Here is a 21,831-nt window from a genome sequence, read left to right on the forward strand (position 1 = left end):
TACTTTTTTAAAAAAACAAACAAAATCCCACATGCCTACAGCTACACAAATGTGCTCCATAGTGTTCCCAGTCAGGTACTATGTGATTTTTATATTGGATTTTCTTCCCATTATTGAATGAAATGTGGATGAGGAAAAACTGAATTTAGGAAAAAGTGCAGGATGAGGAGAAAGCTGCAAAAACAAAAACTGAGTCACAAGAAGATGGCTTGCAAGCTAAATGTACCTATTTTTAAGCCAAGGTATCAAACAACAGTATGGATCTCAGAAGGATGCAATTAATCGCTGAAGCAATATATTTATTGCAGCGACTAACAAAACAGAGAGATGAAACTCTAAAGCAAAATGTTTAGGGATCCGAAATGTTTTGCTTTTAAGACTTTAATATCAGCATTACTGTTGTGCATATTGAGCTAGTCACTCTCAGCCCTAGCCTACCTCACAGGGGTCTTGTGGGGGATTAAATGAGGAGGGGGAGAACCATGATGCAAGCCACCTTGAGCTCCTTGGAGAAAAAGGTGGGATATAAATGCAGTGATGATGAAGACATTTATTACACGGACAATTGGGAGAGCAGGGTTTCACAGACCCATTGTCTCTGCAACCTATGAATGTTAAATTTTTACGAATTTTAATAGCCTGACAAGAACAACAGCCTTAAAAAAGAGGAAAAACCGTCAAAGGCGGTAAATGTGCACAACAAAAGAAAATGCCGATAGGAGAAACGTGCCTCTGTGACAGTGAGGTCGAGGAGAGCGGACCTGAGGGAAGGAGCGCATCCTTCACGCACGAGCAGTTTCGCGCTTAACATCTCAAGAGGAGCCGGCACGAAGCTCTCGCCTCTATTGGCCACCCTTCCCACCAATCGCCGCTCTCCTCCCTTCCCATTGGCTCGTCGTTCAGCCCGGCTTGCGCTCACACACATACACACAGCAGTCATGCGCTTCTTTAATTTGGGGAAAGTGGGCGAGGCGCGCCGCGAACGAACCCGCCCCCCTTTCGCGGCCGTAATAAGAGTTACTGGATGCGGACGGAGCGCGCAACCGGAGTCTCGCTCGCCTTGTTCATTCCCTGCAACACGCGCCTCAGGCCTCCTTCCCTGTCCCGTAAGCCGAGCGAAGCTCTCCTCCTCCCACTGTGGCTCGTGTGCGCAGGCAGGCGGCCGCCGGCCGGCTCGCTGGCTTTCGCCTCCCCCCCCCCCCCCCGCTATCGCATGCGCGCTCTCCGATTGGACGGTTGTTTTTCCTTCCCCTCCCTACTCCAGCTCGTCGCCCCGCTTGTACTCACCTGATTGGCTGACGCGCACGCGCGGGCTCCGCGCCCCCCTCCCCCCGTCCCCCTCAGGGGTAGGGGTTGGAGTAGCTCCTGGCCGAGGCCCGGCAGTCGCTTGGCATCCCTCGAGGGATTCGCAGCTGGCCGTGGCCGTTGAGCGTCGTCGCGATGGAGCTGCCCCCCTTTCTGTGGCCGTGGTAGTACTACTCCGGCCGTGGGAATATGGCCGCGCCGCTGCCCGCGGCTGCCGCCTGGCTCCTGGCCGGGCCGGGGGGAGGCGGCGAGAGGGAGACGCGGGTCGCGCTGCGGTCGCCGCTGCTGCTGCCGCTGCTGCTGGGCATCCTCCTCAGCCGCTGCCTGGGAGAGCAGCCGCCGCGCGCCGCCTCCGCCTCAGCCGCCGCCGCAGCCTCCTTACTGCCCGGCGCCTCCGACTCTGAGGAGACGGTGATCATCGGGCTGCGGCTGGAGGACACGAACGACGTGTCGTTCATGGAGAAGGGCGTGCTGCGAGTGAGCGAGAGGAGCCGGGTCAAGCTGCGGGTCTACGGGCAGAACATCAACAACGAGACCTGGTCCCGCATCGCCTTCACCGAGCATGTCCGGTGGAGGGATGGCGATGGCAGGCGGCCGCCGGCGGAGCAAGAGGACGGCCCGGCCCCCGTGGGCTCTTCCTCCCCGGCCCCGCAACGCTGCGGCATCCGCACCTCGGACATCATCATCCGGCCGCACATCACCCTCAACCGCCGCACGTCGGGGGTCATCGAGATCGATATCAAGCCGTTGCGAAAAACGGAGAAGAGCAAGTGCTATTACCTGTGCACCTCTGTGTCCTCCCCGGCTATCCTGGGGGGCCCAGGGAGCTCAGCCGGGGGCAGCGGTGGGGGAGGGAGCATCATTGGCCCCGATGGGGGCCCGTGGACCGAGACCACCTGGATCTACCATGATGGTGAGGATACCAGGATGATCGTGGGAGAGGAGAAGAAATTCTTGTTGCCCTTCTGGCTTCAGGTGATCTTCATCTCCCTCTTACTGTGCCTCTCTGGCATGTTCAGTGGACTCAACCTGGGACTTATGGCCCTTGACCCTATGGAGTTGCGCATTGTGCAGAACTGTGGGACAGAAAAAGAGAAGAATTACGCTAAGCGTATTGAGCCCGTGCGCCGCCAGGGGAATTACTTGCTCTGCTCCCTGCTGTTGGGCAATGTATTGGTCAACACCACTCTGACCATCCTGCTCGATGATATTGCTGGTTCTGGACTGGTGGCCGTGGTGGCCTCCACCATCGGTATCGTCATCTTCGGTGAGATTGTGCCGCAAGCTATTTGTTCCCGGCACGGCCTTGCCGTAGGCGCCAACACCATCTTCCTCACCAAGTTTTTCATGATGATGACCTTCCCGGCCTCTTACCCAGTCAGCAAGCTTCTAGACTGTGTCTTAGGGCAGGAGATAGGTACTGTCTACAACCGTGAGAAACTACTTGAAATGTTGAGGGTTACTGACCCCTACAATGACCTAGTTAAGGAGGAGCTGAATATAATTCAAGGGGCGCTGGAACTGCGCACAAAGACAGTGGAGGATGTAATGACTCCACTGCGGGACTGCTTCATGATTACTGCTGAGGCTGTGCTTGATTTCAACACTATGTCTGAAATCATGGAAAGTGGTTATACCCGTATTCCTGTATTCGAAGGGGAACGCTCCAACATTGTGGACCTCCTTTTTGTCAAGGACTTGGCCTTTGTGGATCCTGATGACTGCACTCCGCTCAAGACCATAACCCGTTTCTATAACCACCCGCTGCACTTTGTCTTCAATGACACCAAGCTTGACGCCATGCTTGAGGAATTCAAAAAAGGTGGGATGGTGGTGGTTGGTGATGGGAGTGGGGAAGATGAATGCAAAAAGGAGCTTTAAGGGCTGGAATTTTGTTTATTTTTTATTTTTAAAAGAAATGAGAACAGAGATTCTTGGGATGCTGAATATTACTCAAAACAAATTTGATGCTTGCATGGTGCAGTTGTAGAGTAGCAAACAGTTTCTTTCGCCCTCACTTCCCCCTGGTAATAGGGTTTCGTCTACTGCCCTATTCGTTTTTGAGTCTGCACACTTTGTTGAGTATTATTATATTACTAAAGAGGTTATTTAACATTTTTTCAGCAGACAATGCGTATAAGCATATGATATGGAATCCTTGCTCCCTCCTCTATGCATCGTTCTTATTTACCTTGTTACATACGGTATATTTTATGTGTCCACACTTCGTTTTTTTATATGTACATCTCACTTTTCTGAAAAAAGTCTTTCTCATGACACAAAAGTACGGTAGTTTTATGGGCCAAAGTCACGTGTTTGTGTACAAGAGCATGTACAAATATGTAAGCACAAGATGATGGATCACAAGATTTGTAGCAGTGTTCTTGGCTTACCATTCATGGTTTGTCTGAGAGAGACCTATGACGAGTTCATATTTGCTCTGGGTACTGTGGCAGCAGGAGAATCTGGGGAGGAATGAAGCAGCTGTGATTTTTTTGGTGAGTAGCTGCATGGTTGCACATTCATGCTTAGCCATGGTTGGCTTAGTATTACGTGCAAAGTGAGCCTTTGAATAACTCTAAAACTGAGTTCTGTGTTTAAAGCTAAGCGAAGTATTATTTATAGATAGTTAAGAATTAATTCTGAACTAAAGTTGTCATATGTTGCAAGATTCTTACCTGGAAGACATTTGTGTGGGAATCAATATAAAGGCTGGATGAAGATTATAACATGTGGTCTAGATTGGTGTTTTTCACTCCTTATACACATACTGAGAAGCTGCAATTGGTTGTGATCTCCCACTTTCACACCCTCCGAATTTGGAGTAAAAACGTGTACAATAAGGTCACATTATGATCAATGTGTAGGTTTTCCATTAGGTCTTGCACAGAAGTGTCTTTTGTATGCTAATTCTCCCGTAACGGGAAGTGGTCCCTCAGTGAAGGCTACACTATAAAATATTATTGGTATTTACAGTCACTCTGTGTTTCCTACTACTGGTACATGCATGGTAAGTGCTGACTCTAATAATGAACACTTAATGGGCAGCTTGGACCATATGAGTTCTATGATTTCTGAATTCTGCAATATATCTCCTTTAGTCTTACGAAGATTAGAAAAAACACTTAGAAAACTCTCTTACTCTAATTATCTGTTTCTCAAGTTCAATAAGCAAGGGCACAAAGGCTTATCTTTGATGATTACCCATCAGTTGTGGAACTCCTCACTGCAGACTTAACCAAGCATGAGCACCGTTTGGAAAAACTGTATGACCCACCTGTTTGAGCTGGTCTTTAGCATCAGATATATTGGGAAGGTATAGCAAATGATGCACATTGTTCTGTTTCATTCATTCATTTTTTTGTTAAGCACCTTGAGTCTTCAAGTTGGAGCAGTCTAGAAATCTAAAGAAACAAATTATTGATTAAAAGTCCACAGATCAAATTTAGTGACCTGTGGCCCAGTGGACCGTCTTTAAGAGTTGCATTTGCTATACAGCTGGGCAAACAGGTTACTGCTAGTGTTAACCTTTTCTCGAGGTAATTCCTGCACTGTGACTGAACTTTTGCACTCAGTTTCTGATTGGTAGACAGTAAACCTTGCTAGTTAAATTACAGAGCACTATCTTGCAAGGCTTGCAGGAGAGGTTAATAATAATAATAAAGGTTTCTATGCTTGATGCAACAGAAAGAGCAGGCAAGTAGAAGGTTCCTTGTGTGAAGATTGAGAAATGCTATTGAGTGACAGAGAGAAGATGGAACCACTCAAAACCTACTTTGCTTCTGTCTCCATCTAAAAGTAAAGCAGTGCCCAACCTGGTGATAACAGAATAAAGGATGCAAGGGAGGAAGCTGAAGCCAAGATAGGAAAAGAGGTGGTAAGGGAACACCTGGTTATTTTAAATGAATTCAAATCTCCAGGGTCAGATGAGCTGCTCCCAAGGTACTAAAGGAACTTGTGGGTGTAATCTCAGAGCCTCTATCTATAATCTCTTGAGAATTTTTGGAGAACAAGTGAGGTCCCTGCGGACTGGAGGTGGGCAAATGTTGTCCCCATCTTCTAAAAGGGAGAAAAAAGAAGACCCAGGTAACTACTGACCCGTGAGCTTGACATCAATACCAGGAAAGGTCCTAGAACAGATATTGAAACAGCCTGTGAGCTCTTAGAAAAGGATGCTGTGATTACTAAAACCCAACATGGTTTTCTCAAAAACAAGTCATGCAGACAAATCTTATTTTTTTATAGAGTTGCAAATTTGTTGGATCAGGAGAATGCTGTGGACATAGCTTATCTTGATTTCAGTAAGGTTTTGTGGACTGGACAAGATAACTGTTAGGTGATTTTGTAGCTGGTTGACTGACGGAACCCAAAGAGTGCTCACTAACGGTTCCTTATCATCCTGGAAAAAAAGTGACAAGGGGTGCTACAGAGTTCTGTCCTGGGCCTGTTGTTGTTTAACATCTTTATAAACCACTTGGATGAAGGTATTGAGGGGATGCTCATACAATTTGCAGATGACACCAAACTGGGAGGGGTAGGCAATTCTGCTCAAGACAGAATTGGGATTCTAGATAACCTTAACAGATTGGCGAACTGGGCCCAAACTACCAAAATGAAATTCAAAAGGGACAAATGTAAGGTTCTACACTTAGACAGGAAGAACCAGCTGCACAAATATAATATGGGGGGCACCTGGCTTGCCAGTAGTACATGTGAAAAGGATCTACAGGTCTTAGTGGACCACTATCTGAACATGAGTCAACAGCAGCAAAAAAGATGATCAAGGGCACCAAGCCTTATGAGGAACGGTTGAGGGAACTCTGTATCATTAGCCTGGTAAAGAGGAGACTGAGAGAAGATATGGTAGCCATCTTCAAATATCTAAGGGGCTGCCGCATGGATGATGGAGAAGCTTCTTTTCTCCTCCAGAGGCTAGGACCCGTATCAATGGATTTGAGTTATGAGAAAGGAGATTCTGAAAGAACTTTCTGACGGTAAGAGCTATTCAGCAGTAGAACAGACTTCCTAGGCAGGTGATGGACTCTCCTTCCTTGGAGGTTTTAAAGCAGAGTTTGGATGGCCATCTGTCTTGTATGATGTAGTTGAGATGTCTTCATTTCATTTCAGGCTAGATGACCCTCAGAGTCCCTTCCAACTCTACAATTCTATGATTCTATCTAATCAGCACACTTAACATTTTGTTCTAAGCTTTAGTTTTTCCATTTAATGGTAACCCATGTATGAGTTGACTATAAGTTCTGAAATATTTTGATTCACACAAATTAATGAGAGACCTTTATGGTTAAATATTCTCTTAACCATTTACATGCCTGCTGTATCTTTATGTATTTTAGGTAACCATTTTCTAAAGAAGGTGAAAATGAAAAGGATGTTTTATGGTCACCTGAATTATAACTTCTGAGCAGTACATTTGGGGAGATTGAATGATAAATTATGAATTCTGACGCTATTTCTTTTTACTATGGCTTTCCTATTTTTATAGCAAAAGCTTCCATTTCTACAATGTCACTAAAAGCAACAAGAACAAGAGGACTATGATGGAAAAACCCAGAATGGAATAACTTAAAATGTAACTAAAGCAAATGCTTGTTTTCCAGCCCTGTTGTAGTAGATGCTTTTAGGCTGCAATCCTATATCAATTTACCTGAGACTATGGCCAGCAGCAATAAAACTGTTAGCACATTTGCAAAGCTAAACAAGGTCTGATATGGTTTCAGACTGGATGGGGGAACCACTTGTTGAGATACCTTCATTGCAGGGGATTGGACTAGGTAACCCTTGGGGTACCTTCCAACTCTACAATTCTATGATTTTATGAACTCAATAGCTTATTCCCAACTAGCCATGCATAAAATCACAGGGTTATAAGAATGTAAGCCATGTTGAACACTGCATGACTGATTTCTGAGTAAAAATGTATAGGCTTGCTTTTAGTGGTAGTGTAGAAGTGAAATATGGTCAAACCTTGGAAGTCAAACGGAATCCATTCTGGAAGTCCGTTTGACTTCCAAAACGTTTGGAAACCAAAGTACAGCTTCTGATTGGCTGCAGGAAGCTACTGTAGCCAATCGGAAGCTACGGAAGCCCCGTTGGACGTTTGGCTTCCAAAAATAGTTCGCAAACTGGAACAGTCACTTTGCGGCGTTCGGGAGCCAAAACGTTCAAGAACTAAGCTGTTCGAAAACCAAGGTACGACTGTATGTTGCTATGAAAATGCTGGTACTATATTAAAGGTTTCTTTGTAGTAATCTGCAAGCCTGTCTAAATAATGATTTGTACACATTTGTTTCGATTGGAGATGGGAACCTGCCTTGATCTGATCTGGTGTGTGTGTGAGAGAGAACTACTCTGAAAAGCTGTAGTAAGGGCCTTATTCCATTGTAAAACAAAGCCTTCTTGAATCTGGTAGGTTAGTAGTGTGGTATTGTATGGAGGGAGCCCATGCCAAAATTGTTTAGGATATGATTTAAGTCATATTGTTTCCACATAACTTCCAAACCTTTTATGGGAACCATAGATGTTCCTGGTTCTTGCACCAAAATGTACTTGGACTTGTGTATTAACATACCTCATTTTTGCTATTGTATTTGTATTATAGCAACTGTACTTCTTCATTAGTGATGCCTTATTAGCTTTGAGCTAGTTGGTTGAGCAATAGTTCTCTGATATATAATATCTTTGTAAAATAGTAAATTCCCTTTACTATTTTATCCCAACATGCTAATAAGGTATCATGATTCCCCCCCCCCCAAACAGTAGAAATATGCTGATGTCTATACTTTCCCCCACTTCAAATTATCTGAGGAATACAGAGTGTTGGGCTGGCCCTACAGGGTAGATTTTGGAAATGATGAAAGGGCACATTTTGATTTTGATCAGACTGGAAAGTTTAATCAGACTGCAAGTTTAACATTCAGTGCTTCAAGGATTAATAATAAGAGCCATTTAAAGTGCATTAAAAACTGATTGACATTTAGAGTTGCTGAGTATGTGACCCTGACTAGTTTGGAAAGATGAATTACTGTCTTTGTACTTTACAGCCTGAGGCTGTGGTGTTGCTTTAACTCTAATAATTTGACTGTAACTTAATGTATTTTCATGGTAGGAGCTAAAATGTCACAAAAGCCCTGCATTGCACATCCTGTCCATTTAGTCTATCCACTACCAAGAAGCTCCATGCATTGCCCATTGAAAGCCTTTCTTGCCCTCTTCCTGGCTTTGAACCCTTAACAGAGATAGGAAACATAGAATCATAGAATTGTAGAGTTGGAAGGGACCCCAAGGATCACCTAGTCCAACTGCCTTCAATGCGTCTTCCAAAACTTTTCTCTGTTGGGTTTTGTTTCTCCTCTCTAATTCTATGTGATGCTCTGGCAGAGGTGCAGAAAATGATCCTTCAGAACGGATAGAATAAAGACTATTGCCTTGGTTTGAACTTCTTTTTTGTTGTGACTTCTAGAGGAAGAACTGTGGACATGGGTTATTAGGTTATCAGCACCCTGTAACACCATACATAATGCAGCCATAGGACTAAGTTCTGTGTAAATAACTTAGTTTTATCTCTAGAAAGAGGCAAGGTATGTTCATTTGCAAAAAGCTGAGTGACTTGGCTTAAGGTCGACAGCATGGAGTGCATAAAAGCTTTGGTTTGGAAAGAAACTTGTGGGCAGTTCTTTGCTTGCCTCTCTTCCAATTGACAAGTGTGTTTTTAATGATCCTGTTTGCTTGAGCCTTGGCTAAAACCGCTGGCATTCCTTCTTGTCGTTTTTCTTCACTGGCTGTTCTCAGCATGTGTGATCCTAAATCCAAAGCCTTCTATTTCTAGCTTACTGCAAGAATTCAGCTTGAAATGCCTTGTGTTGTGACACTAATATTGTAAAGCTGGCACACTTAGCACAGACGGTTCATTGTACAGCAGCTTTCCCAGTGCCCTTTACAGCCCTACAGTTCAGGAGTTTCTGTGAGTTATTCCTTATCTGCTACAATAGTAGACCTGGAGAAGTTGAGTTTTGCTTCGTGTTCTTTTTAAAATCTTTCTGTTTGCTACTGTATTCCACTACAAGATTGCTGAGTTTGAATTAATAACCTGTTTCACAGAAAATGCGCCTGCATCATTCTGCTGTCGTGATCATTTGAGTGCACTAAAGTTTCTTTTCCTTTGGGCTCTGCTCAGATCTGGTCAGAGTAGTTTCAAGACTTAAATGTTTATAAAGTTGTGTGATGGCAGAGATTGTTAGTTAGTGTAGATTACTGACATTCCCATGTCTGTGTTTTGTCTAAGGTGTTGGCCTTTGAAGAAATGGTACCTGTTGGTTGCTCAGAAAATGTGCTTTCATTGGATGTAACTGTTATTGGATGGGTTCCCTGTTTCTCAGTTTTTTCATGTTGTAGGAGAAGTGAGTTTCTTGATCCTCCTGTGCCTCTGTTAATCTTGGAGTTCAGCTATGGAAACTATTTAAATTCATCTGTTTCTTATTTTGGTGTGTGTTAGTTATTGCAAACTGTGTTCTTGTTTACACATTTAATTTATTCTCTGTCTTTGTGTTGTGGTTTCTGCATGGTGAGGTGCATTCATCTTAATCAAACCAAGTTTTCCATTTTGTAATTTATCTGTTTCATGGACAAGAAAGCATACCAATTGTTTCAACAGCCAGTTAGCATTTTGCTTTGTAAATAGAGGCTTGCCCATTAGCATGATCTAAAACCTTTTATTATGCTGTGTGCTTACCTTTTATACTTCAAAATAGCAGAGCAATTATTCTGGTTCTGGAGAAAGTGTTGTAGTTGCGGGAGCCACCAATTCCAAACCCCTGCTGACTCCTTTGGCTTAAAAAAAAAGATTCTTTCTCATTGACCCCAGTGGAAAGAAGCAATAGTATGCCAGTTTTTCTCCATTCTTGGGGAGCTTTGAGAGTGGACTTTGGGCCTAACATGCCTTTGGTATGCCTCATTTAACCCTTTACAGTTATTGTGAGGAGCTTCCAGGCTATTGGTTTAATTCGGCCTGACATGGCTTCCAGTTTGGCCCGTGAGACCATTTTCTCCCAAAGCCATGTCCACTTGTCCCACACTTGATGTCATATGTGCTGCCAAATGTGAAGCTGATAAGAATGGAGTAACAACGGGACAACTGTTGAAGCACCAATGGCAAAAGAAAGCAAGCTGTGAAGATTCTGCAGCTACAAGAGGAGCCCCCTGAGAGTGAACTTTTCACTTTTCCAGCAAAGGGGAAGAACCACAGCATTCTGTTGTTCCTGGGATGCCTTCTAATGGGCCATAGGATTGCTTCCTTAGTGACCAGGGAGGTAATTATGAAACAAAATTAATTAGTTCAGTTCTCTCTCTAGCTATGCAAATACACTAAATAAGATCACTTGCATGAAGACAGACTTAGATGTACATATTGCATTTTGGGCAAAATATTTCAAACTTTTCACAAGCAAAGACAGAGTAGCTGTGCACAGTAGTATTTCTCTATGACACAGAATATAAATGTCCATGCTGTTTGGTTGATATGGTCATTAAAAAAAAAAATGGCTACAAACATATAAAATGGCTACAAAATATACTCTACTCTAGTTTATGATTTGTAGCTGTTGTGTCTTTGCAATCTGCTAAGTTGATAGATATTTTTCTCAATGGTCTTTGCAATCTACTAAGTTCTTCTGGCTTCAGATATGATAGATGCTGTCAGTATCCTACTGGGCCACTTGCTATTGACATATAAAGCCCTGAACAGCTTGGGACAGCTCTGGGAATGCCTTGCCTTGTATACCCCTGCCAGTTGCTTTGGTCCTTATGAGAGGCACTCTTGGTGGTGCTGTTTGCTTCTGAGGTTTGTCTTATGTATACCAAAGCCAGGGCCTTTAGTGTGGTGGCATCTGCTCCTTTGGAAAGTGTTCCCAGGGAACATCAGGCAGGCATCTACAGTGCTGGAGTGGTATTCAACTAAATAGTTACACTACTGCCAAAACTTTTAGCTGTGCAACATAACTTACTCTCTATTTTCTCTGTGTCCCTTCTAAAACAGCTCTAGAGGGTTGAGGAATTTGTAAAACAATCATATAAATAATCATATTTTACATAATCAGTAAAATATTGTAAACATAACCATAAACATTAATATCATCAAAAGAGACTTACTGCTCACTACTCATAACAATCAAGTTGCTGTAAAAATATTGACAGCAATTTGTTTTTACAACAACTTGTTATACGTAATGAATATTTTACTTTGTATTACTGTGTATTTCATTTTTCATAGGTAATTTGACCACATCACTTGGGCATATTGGCTACGAGACCAGATTCATGTGACTAATTATTTGGTACTTCTTTAAACCACTGAGGAAGACCTCTGTGGTTTTGATATATATTGTTTATCACAAGTTTGTTGGCCTGTTACTCATATGGATAGATAATTTTAGTCCATTTCAGTTTTAAAATGCCTACATTTATTTCTTCTTAAGATTTGAGTAATATATGTTCATACAATTTCTACTTGTGTCCTTGCCCTTGTAGTTTATGCTTTGCCTTGAATTTATTCTCCTTTGTTTTGGTTTGTGCATAGGCAGCTATATTTCTACAAACAATCGGGAGCCTTAAACAGATGCTATGCTCCTAGTGCAGTGACTCTTTCAAAAGATGACAGAGAAATTATGTCAAGGATGCCATTAAATTAATTACTTTTCACTTTAGCCCTGTCAGGCCTAGCCATAACAAGTAATATTTTGTCTTATTTTGCCTTGTAGTCTAATAAATGAGAAATGTCCAGTTTCTGCCATATAAGCAATTTCCTCTCCCTCACTTCCCCAACAGCATTTAGTCTCATGATATAATTTGATAGTTTACCAGACCTATAGAGAAGAATATTAATAAACATCTTCTGAAGATTTGAGAGCTCTGTAAAAGAATTTATTGAAACTGAAGTATTTTAACATTAATAAGCGGTTCCTCTGTGTTGAGATTGAGAAGCAGGTATATAACTTTGTTTTATTGGGAAAAGCACATGGTCTAGAGACTTGGAAATTATTATTCTAATCTAAGCTGCTGTGTAGTTTCTGCCAAGGCAGGTGTAATTCTATGTTCTCTCTTGGCTGTAGCAATGCAGTAAATGCTTTCTGATACAGTCATACCTCATGTTACATCCGCTTCATGTTACATTCTTTCAGGTTACATCCCGTGGTGACCCAGAAGTACCGGAAAGGGTTACTTCCGGGTTTCGCCGCTTGCGCATGCACAGAAGTGCAAAATGACGTCACACGTATGCGCAGAAGCGGCGAATCGCAACCTGTGCGTGTGCAGAAACCCGTGCGTGTGCCGCTGCGGGTTGCGCTCTTTTCATGTTGTGAACGGGCCTCTGGAACGGATCCCGTTTGCAAACAGAGGTACCACTGTACTTTGTCTCCAGTCTTTCTCTTTGTGCAACCACCCTTAATGTCTGCTGGTTTCCACAGTTCATAGAATGGGGATGTGGGTTGCTCTTAAATAGCACTTGGTGGCATGGGGTGAGTGCTGGAGGGCAAAAATTAAACATCCTCCCTTTGTTTCCATCAGAAGAATGAAAATAAATAATTTGAATAGCCTACTTGTAATTGGGATTCAGATAATACATTTAAAGTATCTGTGCAAAATGGAAGCAAAACTTAACACAAATAACATCTTAAATTATTATCAACACTCACTCGTTAAAACCACCACCACCACCTCACTGTTAACTTCTGATGGAATACACATCACGGGAAAATAGAGGCTGGAAAACACATTTAAATGACATCTTCCCATCAGAGTCTTTGCTGCTTTCCCCCCTTTCTCCCTTCAGAGGTTGGATTTCCATATGGCATAGCATCATTTGTAACTTGGAACTTTGAAGGAGCATAGGTGAAATTGGGCCAAAAAAGTGCTCACTCATTTTGTGAGGCCATTGGTCTCAAATTATAGTGTGGTTACAATTTTAGAGAGTTTTGGGAAAAGGAGGAATTCTTATACTTTTGAATGGGGCTTACCATGATAGATATGACATGGGAGAATGTTGCAAGCAGTCTTCTTTTTAACTGCTTCTTTTTAACTTAGCCTCTGCTTCAAGGCAGTGGTGGAACTGGAACAAGTAGTATCCTGGCAATGTTCCTCATTGAAAATGGCCTGCTGGGAATAACACTACAAACACAAACCCCTGTGTTGCAAAATGTAACAATCTACAAAAAATGCAAATGCAACACGCTGGCTAATAACTGTTAGTGAATATATAATTGGTTATGATGTCATTCAAAAGAAACGAATAAGCCACTTCAAAATGATGTATATATCATACAAAACATCTCACAAAATATATGAGTAACTACAAGTTGTTAATATGTATCAAAGTCCAACAAAGAATCAAACAAATCAATGAATAGTGAGGAATGCCAAGCTATCTCTCAAAGGAAGACGTTTCACAAAAGTCTCAAAGGAAGATGCCTCTCCGAAGTCTCGAAAGGACAGTGTATCCGGAATAGTTCAACTGTTTCGGAATAAAGTCTTCATCAGCAAATAATTATCAATGAAATATACACACTAGTAGGGATCATGCTAGTGGATCAGTGCTCACTGGTCAGGGATGATAGGTGTTGTAGTCCAAAGCACCTGGAGGTCACTCTTGGAAGCTGACTTACAGGAATGCAAGTTGAATCTTTGGTAGAAAGGTATAGACATAAGGATGCATTCAAAACAATTGGTATTTAAATGCATTTTTAGCAACCAGAACAAAATAGATTGATTCATAGCATTGTCTAATTTAAGCTGAAATTGAGACCCTGGAATGTTTGGTCCATTAATATATAAGCTTAAAAAAAATATAGTGCTTTGATAGGCACTTCCAAAGCAGTGTTGCAATTCTTGGTCTACAACCTGCTGATTAAACTTTTAATTTTGAGTCTCTCCCAGTTCCACTAATTGAGCTCATAAAACTAGCCCTTGACACTGGAGGACTGCAGTGCTGTGAACCATGCCATGTCTAGTGAGCATGACCTGGCACACACACAGTGATTTGACAAGGTCCCAAACTGCAGCCTGCCAGCTACAAACAGTAGCGTAAATGCTAAACACTAATGAGCTGCAGATACCAGCACATGGCTAATGGCCTCAGATCAGCTGGCCACAGCAGCCTAGCTACTGTCAAGGTCATCTGACCAGCTCAGGTGCATTTGGTGGTGTGTGTTTTATTATTTTGATGCTGTTTAAGGGGTGTGGAATGTTGCTGTGAATTGCAATTTTTCCTTTAACTTTGACAGGGAACACTTCAGCTCTGAGATAAAATGGTAAGTTAAATGCTCTACAATATGAATACAAGAATAAATATCTTGTTCTGTATGGGAATTATAGGTAACCTACTTAGTGTATGGGGCAGTTTGTTTAGCTGAGTTGTTGACTATTTGTAGGTAAATCGAAAGAAAAAAGGAATGAAAAGGCCATAACCTGAGAGAGGGAAAATTGTTTTGCTGAAATAAGTTTGCCTAAAAAATAATGAATGATCGTGAATACTGAGATTAGATAGTTGTTTGTTTAGCCTAATTTTGGTTTGGTTGAATGTCTAAACTCAGTCTTTCAGATTAACCAAATTGTGTATTACAATCTGTCTTAAAGCAGTGTTAAAATGATAAAACAATAAAAGCACAGTAATATTAATAAAATACAAGTGATAACCTAATTTAAATAATAACATTAAGCACCAGAAAATGCTTGAGTGAACAGGTATGTTTTTAACATTGATTTAACACAATTTGTGTTGTGTGCACCCTGAATTGCATCTCAAGGTGAGCCAATAGGGTAGTGGTTAAAGTAACTGTTATGCTAGGGTCTAGGAAAACTGGTAGGAACCTCTAAACCAGGCAACCCCAACCTTTGGCCCTCCAGAAGTTTTGGACTACAATTCCCATCATCCCTGACCACTGGTCCTGTTAGCTAGGGATCATGGGATTTGTAGGCCAAAACATCCGGAGGACCACAGGTTGGGGTTGCCTGCTTTAAACAGTCCTGAAGCTCCTTGGTGACCTTGGACTTATACTGTCTCTCAGGATAATGTAAGGATAGTGTGGTGGTAGACCATGTGTACTTTGCTTAGTTATTGGCAGAAAGTGGGATAAAAATGGGACAAAAGTGGGATAAAGATGTAATTGTATTCATAGCTTTTTCTACCATATTTCATACTACGAAGGTGGCAATCCTTTGTAGATTTTATAGCGTTCATTTTTGTTGCAGAGGAATAGATACCTTGTAGTTGTAAACCACAAAACTACTGACACTTCACTTGTTATTGGATACTGCGATTCTATTTTTTGTTTCCTTGCTATAGTGATGAGAAGTGCTCATAACCCCCTATAGCTACATATGAACACCTGTTACCTATTTAAAAGATAATAGTGTATCCATTACATACATCTTTTTGCCCTTTTGTTCTTTGTGGCATGGCACCAACATGGCAACCTAGTGACATCACAGAATGCCTGTTTTGTGGTAACTGTTAGTATCAGGCCACTTCGGCTGTTAAGGGCAAACAATGAACAGAGTAGCAGTTGATGAGTACTAGCAGATCTTTGAAGTCACGACAGAAATGTTTGCCTCAGGTTACCTGCACATTGCAAAGTACAATAATGCCACCTTTGTTCATACCCCTTGGACCTGCCATTTCTACAAGGTATCTGATTGTATCATGGCCATTTGATGCCAGTATACAGCCTCATGTTATCTAGCACTATGCTTTCCAGAGTATAGAACAGGTGGAATGTGGTAATGATGTTAAAAGACTATATGTGTGGTCATAGGCATGCCGTTTGACACTGACTATCCAAAAGGTTAATCTTGCAAGTTCCATAATGGAATGCATAACATATGGTTGTGTAGGAATTCTTATGTATGGATGGAGGAATTGTTTAAGGGTGGGTAGATGGAAGGAAGGAAAATTGCTCCCAGCATGCTCAATTTTCTGAAAGCCCAATGTATTTGAAACAAATGAATGTGTACAGAGTAGAATAGGTATGGTAGATAGTCAAACCTATTAAAACGTAGTTCATGTTGATTGTACCTTATAGAAGTGGTGTAACATTAAATCTATGCATCTTTAAATCAGTGATGGAGTAATAAAGATAAAACTTGATAGCAGACTTGTCACAAAAAGGAGAAAAAGTGAAATTTGAAGTGTTTTTTTTAATAAAGAGAGATAAAAGAAAACCACTTGAGAAGTGGTGGTTCTTAAGTGTCCAGGATTGGGTGATACATGCAAATAAATCAAATGCAGCACTTCATGGAAATGTATGTATAAGGATGTCCCTTAAATAAATAAAGCATGACTCCCCAGAAGAGTAAAATTTCTCTGTTCTTTCAGTTGGTGGATCTAATTGAATATTTCATATATATTATATTTATTAAATTTCTATACCACCCATCATCCACGGATCACAGGGCAGTTTACTGTACAATAGAGGTGATACTTGTAGTTCATTCCATGCTGGCTGAATGCCAACCAGCTAATTACATGCTGCATATCTAACTTCAATAGCTTAGATTGCTTTCTTCCTTGAACTATGTGTGATGTGTTTATGTAAGAGGCAGTGCCGAGGTTAAGCTCCACTATGGCAGCTGTTCACTTTTCAGCCATGTAAAAATGCTGAACAACATACACAACATGAAAGGCTGTATGTAATTATATGAATTCTTCTTTAAAAATTCTTATTTAATTCTTATTTAAATTCTTTTTTCTTTTTCTTTTTTAAATTCTTCCCCTACCCCCTTTTTTCTTTTCTTTTTTTGATAGTGTTTTTTTAGTTTGATAGTGTTTTGAGCGTGTAAAAATGCTGGCAAGCAACTTTATTTTTCTAGAATATTGTGGTTTTTCTAAATACTGTATGTAACTTTAAAATGACCAGTAATGATAAACCAAAAGGTTCCTGCCCGCATGCCCTCTATAGCTTTTTATGTCTATAAGGTTTTATCTTAGTAATGTAGAAACATAAACTTAGAAATTAGTCTCTGTTTTGGCAACTGTTAAACCAGGCATCCGCAACCTTCGGCCCTTCAGATGTTTTGGACTACAATTCCCTTCATCCCTGACCACTGGTCCTGTTAGCTAGGGATGATGGGAGTTGTAGTTCCAAAACATCTGGCGGTCCAAGTTTGCCTATGCCTGGACTATATGATTTGCTTGGACACACACACGCAAACCCAAGGATGCTCAAACAAGTTTAGTGTTGCATGTTAACCAACCCAACAGTGACTAGCCAATTTTTGAGTGGTGGAGCTCCTATATGGGTAGTGAAATGGGAATTATGAGTGAACACTCACCCACTTTACATAAAACCTGATAGGTAATTCTATAGAAGTCGGAATATGATCAAAAAGTATATATAAAAATGAGAAAGGGTTAAAAGGTGGATTATTAATATTATTCCCAGGCAATTCTTCAGAATTGATCCAGTCATCTTTCAGTGCTTTTTTTTTTTTTTTTAAATAATTTTAAGAGGTACTCTCATTTTGACTCAAGAAGATCACCATTTTATAGTTCAAATCGGGAAAAAGAAATACAGTAAATTGGCAAAAGTACAAAGATTCATAAAATGTGTAGGGGTATGCATCCCCCCAGAAAAAAACACTGTCATCATTAGTTTATAACCTGTGTGTTCCTTTTTAAAAGGCTGAATGCATAGTTTGATTGTCTACATCCCTTTGTGGGGACAGGAAATCAAGATTTAAATGAGCTATTAACTTTTTTAAAAATGCTGGTATAATATTTTACAGAATGTGAAGAGATAGTTGTTTGCTGTCGTCATTAGCTTTTATAAAGATCATGCAAAACTTTATCAATTTGTCTGTCAGCAGTCAGTAGGAAATTGCTGAGAGTGCTCTGATTCTTAACTGGACTGCGCTGGCTGTGAACAGATTTGAGAATGTCAAAGCAATCTAAGGTTGCTGTTTTTTTGCTTCCTATGGTGTTCTTTCCCATCTGCCCCTCCTCCTATACTTTAAGTAGTCGGAGAGAATGTATTCTGTTTAACCTTTGCACCCACAGAGTTAACGCTAGGCTATATTCTAGAGGTACTATTGTCCCAGTTTTCTGATGGCAGCAGTCTCAGGCTAAAACTAGTCAGCTAGCAGGCTATTTAAAATTTGTAGTTTGCAATATAAGTTCTGAAAAAGAATCAAGATTTCTGTGTAAATCTGAGACTGTTCCTGAATATTACTCTTCTAGTAATTAGAAGTTAATTTTGAACATCCATTCTTATGTTATGTTTTGTTTGCATCAGCATGCTTTTGTTGCAGCTGTGAAGGGTTCTAAAAATTCCTATTTGTTTTTCACATGCAGTGTCTTGTAGTTTACTGTACAAAATGGCTTTTTCCTGTAATGGGCATTTCTCTGTATTTTTGGGTAAGCTTAACTTCTTTTAAAAAGCTAAATGTTCACATAAAGTATACTTCTATAAACACTGCTAGTTTTGTGGGAATAAGGGTTTTTAATATTTGATGTTTTACTGTGTTTTATTTGTTGGAAGGTGGGTGTCTATAAAGAATAATAAATTATTATTATTATTATTATTATAACTGAAACATGAGAAATGTCTTAGATCAGGGACAGGAAACCTGTGGCCCTCCAGCTGTTGCTGCATTCCCATTCCCATCATCTTCTTGACAGTTGCCCAAGCTGGCTGGGGAAAAAACCAAAATAATGATGGAAAAGGAATGTTACCTTTGAAGAGAATGTGAAGCATTTGCCCAAAGACCATGGATAATGTTAAGGACTATAATTTTAATAACAAGAAATATTATCTCAAGTATTGCTGGAAATGAAACCATAACTGGGACAAACATTTAGCAGCCTTCCTCAGTATAAACTGCTAAGACATAACCTAAGGGTTATATGAGGGAAAGATCTCAAAGTGGAGCTGAATCTAGTACAGTGGTACCTTGGGTTAAGTTATTAATTTGTTCCGGAGGTCCATTCTTAACCTGAAGCACCACTTTAGCTAATGGGGCCTCCTGCTGCCGCCGCGCCGCCAGAGCCCGATTCCTGTTCTTATCCCGAAGCAAAGTTCTTAACCTGAAGCACTATTTCTGGGTTAGCGTAACCTGTAACCTGAAGCGTATATAACCTGAGGCACCACTGTATTGAGAACATTACCTGTACTGTACCTGGCCTCCTCTCGGTTAATAGCAGCTGGGGGGGGGGTGTTCATTGTTCCTCTGTTGTCATAATTCCATCCAGTTCATGTCCCCCATAATGCTTTCAAATATTTGGAAAAAAAGAGAGATCTGATCACAGATCTTGTTTGTTGCATTTTAGTTTGGCCCTTTTTGGGGGGGGAAATGACATAACTTTAATGAACAGCTCATATCTAGTTATTTCTCTCCATGCTGCTGTGTTAATAGTTCAAAATTGCAGTCTAATTTAGTCTTATAAAATAAGCTCATAAAAGTTACTAAGCTGCTCTCGGCAAGCTAGTATCAAACACTGTGGATGGGGGATGGAATGATCTGTCCTTCCTTGTTCAGCCTGCTCTTTCACCTGCATGGAATTCTTGGTTGTCTAATCAAGTGAGTTGTTAAATGCAAGACTGAACTAAATATATAAGCATGTTAAAACTATTCCACACTGTGCTTATGTTGGTTCTCACATACAAAGGCACCTAAAGAAACCTGCTTTGTTTCTGCCTGCTCTTCAGTAGAGTACTCTTCCCTAGTTCCACAGCTATATTTGCCCCAGTGGGCCTGGGAACAGGACCCAAGTACCCTTCTTCACTAGTTATTCTAATCTGTCTTCTGTTCAATCTCTTCCTCAGTAACAGCCAATGTTCGAAATTCCCTGTGTGCCAGGCACATTTTGTGACTGGTGCAGGTCCAGTTACACGCCAGTGTGGTGTAGTGGTGAAGAGCGGTAGTCTCTTAATCTGGGGAACCGGGTTCGCGTCTCCGCTCCTCCACATGCAGCTGCTGGGTGACCTTCGGCCAGTCACACTTCTTTGAAGTCTCTCAGCCCCACTCACCTCACAGAGTGTTTGTTGTGGGGGAGGAAGGGAAAGGAGAATGTTAGCCGCTTTGAGACTCCTTAAAGGGAGTGAAAGGCGGGATATCAAATCCAAACTCTTCTTCTTCTTCTTCAAATGGAGAAGTCTTGTTGCAGGTTTGGCACCTGACATCTCCACCATCTGGCTAGCAAACAGCAGCGGTTTCTGCTGGCTCATGCACGAGCCAGGTGACTTGTGTGGTGGCGTGCTGCCCAAGACTGGACAGGAGAGGAGGCTGGAGACCAGTGGTCTCCCACATCAGTGGGGGTCTATTCTGAGGCGAGAGACTGAGAAAGAGCTGGGGCGGTAGGGAGCAAGTGTGAGGGGCAGGTTGGCTGCTAAGTCTTCGCTGGAGAGGCAGTGTTGGGCAGGTCCCGCAGCAGGAATGTTTGTTGTGGTGGCTTTCAGTGGCCACAACTCTTGACTCTTCTTCCTCTTCACCCCCCTGTGGCAATGTTATGGCCCCTTGCTGGAGCACATAAGGGTCCCTTGGAGGTCAGTGCAACTCCTGCTCCTCACCACCTCTTGTGGTTGTAACTGGCCTCACCAAGGAGGATGAGGAGGGAGGGAGGGAGGGAGGAAGGAAGGAAGGAAGGAAGGAAGGAAGGAAGGCGGACACACACAAAAAAAGCCAGCTAGCCTGATCCATTTCCCCATTCTCTCTCTTTGACCCTACCCTAGCTCTCCCTGTTGGCCTTATAATATGGTAAAGGTAAAGGACCCCTGACAGTTAAGTCCAGTCGTGAATGACTCTGGGGTTGCGGCACTCATCTCGCTTTACTGGCTGAGGGAGCCGGCATTTGTCCGCAGACAGTTTTTCCTTAAGCTGCTTCTGGCGAAACCAGAGCAGCAGACAGCCATCATCTCCTTCCTCCTCCCCAGTTTGTTTTTGTAGGAAAAAGGTTGGTTTATTTTTCTCTTCACTACCCCCCTTCGCCCTTCTCGGCTTGCCCCCCCCCCCCACTCTTCATCTCTCGTTTCTTCTTGGGGGTGGGCAGAAGCCCCCCAAGCAGCCCCTTTCATTCTGCTTATTTTCAATCCATTAGAGCCATGATATCTTGCATGGGACTTACTGTACTTCCAAGCAAGTGAGTCGAGGGAGAAAGAAGGAATCTACAGTACATCCAATTTACCCAAGAAAGTGACTTCAATTAAAATGTTATAGGAAATGGTTTTGCTGTCTTGTGCAGTCTGCAGTGTAGCTTTTTAAATTGTTGTTAGTACAGAATCAGGAAATGGTAGTTACTATGGATTAATTTGCTCAAAATACAAAGGTATGGTTTGGGGTGCTCTTTTTATTTTGGATGCTTTTTCAAAAAGCCACAAAAGACACCTGAAAATAACCCAAGGGAATCAAAATAGCAGCAAAAAAAGTTTGAAAACACTACATTATGCTTTTAAAATTTTGCCTAGACATTCCATTGCAGGGCCTGCCACCCAGGTTAAGGGGACATTTGGTGTTCCCTGATTGTGTGAA

The 21,831-nt window shown here is 41.8% G+C and overlaps 1 protein-coding gene across 3 annotated transcripts in view; it reads left to right on the top strand.

The window, feature by feature from the left end:
• The first annotated feature begins 1,001 nt into the window (after positions 1 to 1,001).
• CNNM2 (cyclin and CBS domain divalent metal cation transport mediator 2) overlaps positions 1,002 to 21,831 on the top strand; it is a 123,935-nt gene continuing 103,105 nt past the window's right edge. For 2 of the 3 annotated variants that reach the window (XM_083441528.1, XM_083441529.1), the window contains exon 1: positions 1,480 to 3,127. In XM_083441528.1, coding sequence (XP_083297654.1) covers positions 1,495 to 3,127 — 1,633 coding nt within the window. In that variant the 5' untranslated portion in view covers positions 1,480 to 1,494. Of the gene's footprint in view, positions 3,128 to 21,831 lie in introns of all 3 variants that reach the window. The other variant, XM_083441530.1, reaches the window with a different exon arrangement.

Source organism: Podarcis tiliguerta, assembly GCF_965153285.1.
Source record: "Podarcis tiliguerta genome assembly, chromosome: 5".
In the NCBI taxonomy this organism is placed as follows: domain Eukaryota; kingdom Metazoa; phylum Chordata; class Lepidosauria; order Squamata; family Lacertidae; genus Podarcis; species Podarcis tiliguerta.